This window comes from Tupaia chinensis, unplaced genomic scaffold (genome assembly GCF_000334495.1).
Source record: "Tupaia chinensis unplaced genomic scaffold, TupChi_1.0 Scaffold000274_1, whole genome shotgun sequence".
NCBI classification, from domain to species: Eukaryota; Metazoa; Chordata; class Mammalia; order Scandentia; family Tupaiidae; genus Tupaia; species Tupaia belangeri.
The window spans coordinates 2,751,099-2,760,065 of NW_006159756.1; the positions used below are offsets into that span (position 1 = coordinate 2,751,099).

An 8,967-nucleotide genomic window follows, 5' to 3' on the forward strand; every position below is an offset into this window, starting at 1 on the left:
CTCCAAAAAAAAAAAAAAAAGAATTACTTAACTTTGGGACCAACAGTTGGCATAATGGCTATGTCACTGGACTCCCAAGTAGTTGACCAGTAGTTGACCGCAGTTCAAGTCCAGGACCTGTTGGCTTAAACTCACACCAGGCGCGCGTGTGTGCATGCCCAAGATCCGAGGAGAATCGAGAGAGAAGGGATTATGGCGTGGCCATCCCCCCTGGGGAGTAGTTTCTCACTTTCTGTCTCTCTCTGTCTTTCTGGGGAGCATACACAACCTACAGCAAAAACCTCTCCAAGAAAAAAAAATTTTTTTTTTTAGGTTTTTGCCCATAGTGTCTATGTGCTTACAGGGAGTCAGAGAGAGGGAAAGTGAAAAATCACTCCACAGGGGGTTTGGCCACACAATTCCTTCTCTATTCTCCTCTCAGGATTTTGGGCATGCATGCATACACACCAATTTTCAAGCCATCCGGTCTGGGACTCAAACCATGGTCGGCCACATGGGAACCCAGCCAACCTTAACCACCATGCCATCTGCTGGTCCTATTTTTTTTTTTTTTAATTTGACTAGAGAGAGAGAAAGAAAGGGAAAGTGAGAAAGGAAGTGGTCACGTCTAGGACTCCAACCACATTTAGCCACATGGGAGTTCAGTGCCTTAACCACCACGCCACCTGCTGGCCCGGCCCCAGCCCAATGTTTTTTTTTTTTTTTTTTTAAAAGCCACTAGGCCTGGGATCCAAATCATCTAGTCAGCCATGTGGGATCTAGCTCCCTTAACCACCATGCCACTTAGCTGGCCCTTTGCCATATATTTGGACTATATTTAGACCTGCCTGTTACTTCTAGATCTTACATTCACTCACCCAGGTAACTTTTAGTCAACCTGAACTTTTTTTTTTTTTTGAGAGGAATTTGCTATAGGGCACACGAGCTGGCCACAAAGACAGAAAGAGACAGAAAGCGAGAAATCACCCCCTCAGGGGGGATGGCCACGCCGCAATCCCTTCTCCTCCGTTCTCCTCTGGAGATTTTGGGCACACACGCACATGTGCCAGCATGAGTTTAAGCCATCGGGTCTGGGACTTGAGCCACAGTGGACTACATGGGAGTCCAGCGACATAGCCATCATACCATCTGCTGGTCCCCAACCTGAACTTTTTGATACATTAACATTAATAGTTACTGGGACCAGCAGGTGGTATGGTAGTTAAGGTCACTGGATTCCCACATGGCTGATCACAGTCCGAGTCCTGGACCTGGCAGCTTGCTTTCTCACTTTCTCTCTCCTCCTGTCACTCTGGTCAAACTAAAATAAATGAATAAAAAAAAGTTAAACAAAAATAATTTTTTAAAATATTAATAGTGATTGATATGCAGCTCATCAGATTTAAACCCCTTCAGGTATACTACTAAAAATGTTTGTTCCACACTTTTTTTTTTTTTTTAAGTTTTTGCCTTAGGGCATGTGCACTCCCTGGAGAGACAGACACAGTGGGAGGGTAAGTGTGAAATTATCCTCAGGGAGGATGGCCACACCCCAATCCCATTCTCCTCCTGGGACCTTGGGCGCACACACACACGTGCTCAGTATGATTTTCAAGCCACTGGGTCCAGGACTCGAACTGTAGTCAGCCATGTTAAAGTCCAGCAATGTGACCACTATGCCACCTGTAGGTCCCCCCCCCCTTTTTAATATTTTGTCATAGAGTACATGCGCTCACCAGAGACACAGTAAGAGGGAAAGTGAGAAATCATCCCCTTTGGGGTGGCTGGCCACATCATAACCCCTTCTCAATTCTCCTCCTGGGATTTTGTGCACATTTGCATGTGTGCCTGGTATGATTCTTGAGCCAGTGGCTCCAGGACTTGAACTGCAGTTGGCCGTGTGGGAATCCAGTGCCTCAACAACTCCACCTGCTGCTGCTCCCCAAAACTTGCTCCATAATCTAATTTCTTTTTTTTTGGAGAGTTCTTTTTGCTATAGGGCATGTGCGCTCGCCAGAGACAGAACGTGAGAAATCACCCCCCCCCCACCCCAGGGGAGATGGTCACATAAGATAAAAATTAAGAAAAACAGCCAGAAGGTCAGTTCATTATTTTCTAAGAATTAATTCTTTTTTTTTTTCTTTCTTTAAAGAGAGATTTTTGCTATAGGGCAAGCGCACTCACCAGAGAGACTGACAGAGACAGGCAGACAGAGGCAAGAAATCACCCCTCCCCGCATCGGGATGGCCATGTTACAATCCCTTCGCCTCCATTTTCCTCATGGGATTTTGGACATGCGCGCGCACACACACGCACTCAACATTGAGTTTTAAGCTGCCAGGTTTGGGACTCAAAATCCCTAATTGTTTTTCTAGCTCCCAGATACTCTAGAAAACCCAAAACATTTCACCTGCTGATCTTCCCCCGTACCTACTCAGAATGCTTATACCTGCTTGCCCCACCCTGCCACCCCACTTCCCTCAGGACACAAGCGACAAGTGTCAGCTCCGTACATTCAGATCCTCAGAAAAGCAGCAGGAAGACCGAAGTATCCGCTTTGCTTAGGATAAGATAGGGAAAAACACACACCCATTTCTTCCCACTGGAATTCAAACTACGATAAAGGAGACAGACATCAGCCAGTTTGAGTGAAATGTTTACATTTATATTGAAATATGCACTAAAACAGAGTGAGTTCTACTAGTCAATGAAACTTTGCCAAAGCAGAATCATAAACTTCCGTTGGGGAGGTCCAGTCAGCTAGCAGCAGCGATCCCCAAGCAGGAACACCAAGGAGAAGCCTGGGGCACCCCCTCTCCAAACAGCCTCCTTGCGAGAGGCCCCGACTCACTTCTCCCACATGCGCCCAACAGCTTTTGGAGCTTAGACATGCTCCTCATATATTTTTCGTTTCTTCTTCACTGCAATAAATATAAAATTGGCAATGCTCATACACCACAGCACAGACAATATTTCAGGCTTTAGCATACAACTGTAAACAGTGACTAGGTTTGAAAAAAAAGTTAACAAGGAGAGAGAGAATTCTGAAGAGCGGGGCATGAGCTACTCACAATGTCTTAGTGGGCTACGGTTTTGGGCAAGTTTCAGGTTTACACAGATGCCCGACAGTCCAAAGAGATCCACGGTGGCCAGAACTGGTTGACAAGGACGAGGGTAGCCAAGCCATTCGCCCTAGATCCCTCTGGGCAGTGCATCTCCCACCTGCCACACCTGCATTATGACCACAGACATCTCTTCAGCGCCATGACCACCTGCCGATTCGTGTTCCAAGAATGGGTGGGCAAAGGAATGAAAACTGGTTGAGGAACAGAACAGCATCTCTGCTAGCTGCCTGGAAACGAGAAAGTTGGCCCCTTGATCACATTGACAATGAGGACATCTCACTGGGACAGTGCATAAAATGCATATATTCAGAAAGGTCTGTAGACTAAACATTAACTTCTGCCACTGAAGCAAAGAGGGATGTCAATCAGAATAGACGAGCACTTTTTGCTTAAAGCAGTGCAAAGGAACCTGGCCCAACGCGAAAGCGGACTCGACCTGCACGTCGGCAACGGGGCAGAACGTCATGTGAGAGGCCAGTGGTTCCAACGCGACTGCCCGACCAGCTCCGGCATGTACGAGATGTAGTGACAGGTGAGGTCATACGCAGAACGGAGCTGGAGGCCAGAACGCAGAGGGACAGAAGCTGCGTGCTCATGCGGCAGGACCCCTGCCTGTAAAACTGCCTTTTCACACACAATCCGAGCTTAATTAATTCTCCTTCCTACAGACTTGTATCTAGAAGAAAAAAATGTGTCTGCAGAAACTCAAGAACCTGGGCTACTAAAAATTAAAAGGGAATTTTAGTGAACAAGTTTAATACACATATGTACTTCCTCTTGTGAAAAAAAATGACACATTCAGAAAATTGTATTTAAAAAAATTCCTAGAAAGGAGGCTTGACAAAAAAAAAGAAAAAAAAGAATCAGGCCAAGTTCTATCCCCCTCAGCCAGAAGCGGGTCTTTGCGCAGCTCGTCACGCCCCTCCTGCACACGAGTCCCGCCAGGACATGACACAGGCCTGTTACTGGAGTACAGCAGGAGCACCGCGGAGCACATTTTGGTGGGTACTTCAGTACCCGCCGGGTCCAGTTAAAAGCCCTGTTGTAGATCCAGTTTGTACACAGTCTGCAGGCATACTGAACACTATGCCAGCTACTGCAACACTACTGGGTTTAAAATGGCAGCTCTGTGGTCAACCAAGCCAGTAAGATCATGAAGTCTCGAGAGAAATTCTCAGATGAAGACACATTAACGAGAAACCTTAGAAATTAAACTAGTTCTTTACCAAGATCGTAGCATAAAAGCAGAAAGTCTATTCTGAACAGCAGCTTCGCTTGGTTCCTCATAGGAAACGCCAAACGTTTTGGACTGATATAATTTAGAAACCAAGCCAATAAAAAATAAAGACTACACCTTAATATACGATAAAACTTGAAATAATGTCAGGCGTTATGGAATGGAAAACAGAGTTCCGAGTTTTTTCTTTTTCCAAAAACGGAAACTGTAACAGGTTTTTGCAGAATAAACAGAACGGAGCAGAACCCTGCACAGGCTAGCACTACACGGACTACAGCACGGACACCACACAGGATGAGTTACACATCAAAACAGTACCATGAGGGTAACTGGCCGGGACAGACGCCTCCCGCGGCAGAGTTCCCAGGTCAAAAATGTGTGAAAAGCTTGCAATGTCAACAAGGACAAAATAAACACAAAAAGATGAGAGGAGGGGAAGAAAGGCTGCATGCATACATGGGTCTATTACAGATGTGGTATCATTCAGCAGCATAAAAATAATACCCTCCAAAGAGTCCCCCAATTGGAGCAAAACCTGGTTTTCACTGTTAGCCGGGAAAGATTAAGAGTGGAACAAATTCACTTGTAACCATAGCATCTCCCATATTTGAATGACAAGCATGTTCCATCTGATGCTGTATGTTATGAACATATTGAGGATATATAAAGCAAAATGAAAACTAAAGACAAAAGTATGAACCTTAAACCTGAAAAAGAAAAACATGTTTTAAAGCCAAGTAGGTATGATTCTGGTAATTATTATACATAACATAATCCATGAAAGAAAGGCCAAGAAACGAACCTTCATATTCTTCAGTATTCAGGCTTGATGTTGTCTTAGGAAAAACAGTGATAATTCAATGACTGTGTCACACACACAACTGAAAAGTCCCCTTCTGGTTTCAAACGAATTTAAACAACAATCTTCCTTGGCTAATTTTTCTCCCGTGTCAAACAAACCTTCTATGTACAGGACCAGTTTAAATCCCTCCTCCCCTTCAAACACTAGATATGAACATCCAGGAACATTCTACAATGCAAAGTGCCTTAAGAAAGAGAAGGATTCTGTAGTGCCAGTGACGTAACTGAGCTGAGGGAGCCGGGGTGCCAGGACACTGACGGGGGTGGTCAGGCAATGGTGGTATGCTTCTCCTCAGGTGTCTCCTCCAACAGCTGCATGATCAGTTCATGGAGGGGCTTGCAGATCTTTGCGTAGCCCCCTCCTGTGAGATGCAGGAAATCAAACATGTCGTGGCAGGAGATGGCACCGTCCGAGTGCACGAAGCCCCCATCGACATCCAGGAGCTGCACGTTGGCAAGCTTCGGCAGGGAAACTTTGAGAAGCTGGTTCACCTTGGCATTCTTTTGCCTCAAAGGGTTGGGCTTCTCACCTCGAGGTAACAAACCCTGGGACGGAGCAAAGAATAGTCAATGAAAAGATGCACCCTTCTCTACTCATTTGTGACTTCAGATATTCTGGGAGTCACTCTCTTCCTTTGGCGTGATCTGTCTTTTCACTTTGTTAAAGACAGGGTCTCAGTTGGGGCTCCCTGCTTCAGTCTCACCTTCTGAGTAGCTGGGGCTACAGATAGGCACCACTGCACCCAGCTTTTAGGGTGGGCCTGGAACGGCACCTGGGCCTCCAACGTAGCCTTTGCCGGCTGAGTGGTCATACCACCCAGCATGTGCTACTGTGGCTGCGCCTCCACCTGGCACTGGTACACTTCTGGTTTCTGAAACACTGGACTGAACTGGTTTTAAGAAAAGCCAACTATTCCTTCTTAGTTTTGTCATGGGTGGTTCTTCCTCCTGCCTTTTTTTTTTTTTTTTTGAGAGGTTTTTACTACAGGACATGTGCGCTCACCAAAGAGACAGAGACAGAAAGCGAGAAATCACCCCCATCCCCCGGGGAGGATGGCCATACCACAATCCCTTCTCCTCCATTCTCCTCTCGGGATCTTGGGCACACATGCACACTTGCCCAGCATGAGTTTAAGCCACCGGGTCCGGGACTCGAACCACGGTCCACTACATGGGAGTTCAGCGACATAGCCATTATGATAATTGCTGGTCCCCTCCTGCTCTTTAATTCTTGATACTCTTCAGAGACTTGTCCTTGGCCACAACTTTTCCTACTCTAAAACCTTTAGCCCAGATCTCCTCCTAGAGCTTCAGCATTTTTTTTGAGAGGTTTTTGCTATAGGGTGCATGTGCTCGCCAGAAAGACAGAGAAAGAGAGACAGAAAGTGAGAAATCACCCCACCCAGGGGGCATGGCCATGCCGCAGTCCCTTCTCCTCCATTCTCTCAGGATTGTGGGCACACATGGACATGCACCCAGCATGAGTTTAAGCCACTGGGTCTGGGACTCCAATTGCAGTCAACCACATGGGAGTCCAGCAACATAGTCATTACGCGCCACCTGCTGGTCCCAAGCTTCAGCATTATCAGAGGGGCCAGACAGGGGTGCAGTGATAACACAACTGGACCCATACGAGAGGATCCTGGGTTCACGGCCAAAGCCCCTGTGTACACAAAGGCATGTGCATGCCTGTGAGCTGGCTGAGACCAGCAGGGGTCGCAGTGTGAAGGCCCTGCGGGGAATGGCCTTTTTTCCTCTCTCTCATGGAAGGTGTAAACAAAAGGAGAATTACAAACCAAACTTGAGCGCTGCTGAGGTACTCCCAACTTAACATGTCCAAAAAAATACACCATCTTCCCCCAGAACGCTCCGTCTACATTCACTCTATCGACTGGCCGTTCCAGCATCCCTGCCTCTCATTCCATGTACCTTTATTAATTTGTCATTAAGTCACTTCGCTTTTGCACCCTAGATATTTAATGTTTTTATTAAATAAATTATTAAACAATATCATGTAACCAAAAAACTCCATCTTGACTATATACATTGCTATTAATTCAGAAAGTTATTACCACACTCACCTCAACTATATTAATTAAAGAAGAAAAATTTGTTCAGGCGATCAGCAGGTAGCATGGTGGTTAAGGCGCTGGACGTACCCACATGGTCAACCATGGTTCAAGTCCTGGACCTGGTGGCTTGCTTTCTTATGTTCCTATTCTCTGTGCGTCTTTCTCCGATCAAGTTAAGATAAATGAATGAATAAATTAAAAAATTAAGGGGCCGGCAGGTGGTGTGGTGGGTAGGGGTGCTGGATTCCCACATGGCCAACCATGGTTTGAGTCCTGGACCTGATGGCTTGCCTTCTTGCTTTCCCTTTCTCTCTCTCTCAGATAAAGTTAGAAACAGTAACAAATGGAATTAAATAAATAATTCTTGGAAACCAGCAGTTAGTGTAATGGCTATGTCACTGGACTCCCATATAGTTGACCACGGTTCGCATCTCGGACCTGGTGGCTTAGAACTCACACCAGGCATGTGTGCATGCATGCCCAAGATCCCGAGAGGAGAATGGAGGGGAAGGGATTACGGTGTGACCAACCCCCCGGGGGGTGATTTCTCGCTTTCTGTCTCTATGTCTCTCTCTGTCTGTCTGGTGAGCGCACGCGCCTTATAGCATAAAAATAAATAAATAAATAACTCTAAAAAAAAAAAATTTTTTTAAATTAAAAAAAAAATGTGTTAACCCTCCTGATTGGTCTTCCTATCTCTAATGTTGCCTTACATTTAATCCATTTTTCACACTGTAATTGTAATAGTAATAGTAATAATAATAAATAAGTGAGGTGGAATAAAATAATTATTTTTAAAAAAGGAAGAGAATTGGAAGAAATACTTTTTAAAAATGTTTTTATTTTGGGAACCAGCAGTTAGCGTAATGGCTATGTCGCTGGACTCCCACATAGTTGACCGCGGTTTGCGTCCTGGACCCGGTGGCTTAAAACTCACGCCAGGCGCGTGTGCGTGCGTGCCCAAGATCCCGAGAGGAGAATGGAGGAGAAGAAATTGCCGTGTGGCCATCCCCCCGGGGGGTGATTTCTCGCTTTCTGTCTCTCTGTCTTTCTGGTGAGCGCACGCGCCCTATAGCAAAAACCTCTCAAAAAAAAAAAAGTTTTTATTTTAATTTATTTAACTTTATTTCTTCATTTATTAATTTGACCAGAGAGGGTGAGTGAGTGACAGAGAGAAAGTGAGGAAGCAAGCCGCCAGGTCTAGGACTCAAACTATGGTCGGCCATGTGGGAGTCCAGCGCCTTTAACCACCATGCCACTTGCTGGCTCCCTCTCCCCCTTTTCTTAAAGAATTATTTTATTCGGGGGCCAGCAGCTAGCGTGCTGGTTGGGAGCACTGGACTCCCACATGGCCGAGTGTGGTTTGATTCCCGACCTGGCGCTTGCTTTCTTGCTTTCCCTCCTTCTCACTCACTCTCTCATTCTATTCCTCTCTGGCCAGATTAAAATAAAGTTAAGTAAAAAAAAAAAAAAAAAAAAAAAATAATATTGTCTTAATAATCAGAAGTACTGATTATATTAATAATGACTGTATTATTAAATAAAAAGAAATAATGTCTTTTTTTTTTTTTGAGAAGTTTTCGCTATAGGGCGTGTGCGCTCGCCAGACAGACAGAGAGAGACAGAGAGACAGAAAGTGAGAAATCACCCCCCAGGGGGGATGGCCACGCCGTGATCCCTTCTCCTCCATTCT

At 45.6% G+C, this 8,967-nt stretch overlaps 1 protein-coding gene across 2 annotated transcripts in view; it reads right to left on the reverse strand.

The window, feature by feature from the left end:
- Window positions 1-2,622: 2,622 nt before the first annotated feature.
- Window positions 2,623-8,967, reverse strand: part of PAFAH1B2 (platelet activating factor acetylhydrolase 1b catalytic subunit 2) — a 39,097-nt gene continuing 32,752 nt past the window's right edge. The window contains exons 6-7 of one of the 2 annotated variants that reach the window (XR_334750.2): window positions 3,051-5,748; window positions 2,623-2,900 (exon numbers count right to left, since the gene is read on the reverse strand). Coding sequence is in view for 1 of the 2 variants with exons in the window: in XM_006149982.2 (XP_006150044.1) it covers window positions 5,470-5,748 (279 nt within the window). In the remaining variant the exon portion in view is untranslated. Of the gene's footprint in view, window positions 5,749-8,967 lie in introns of both variants that reach the window. The other variant, XM_006149982.2, reaches the window with a different exon arrangement.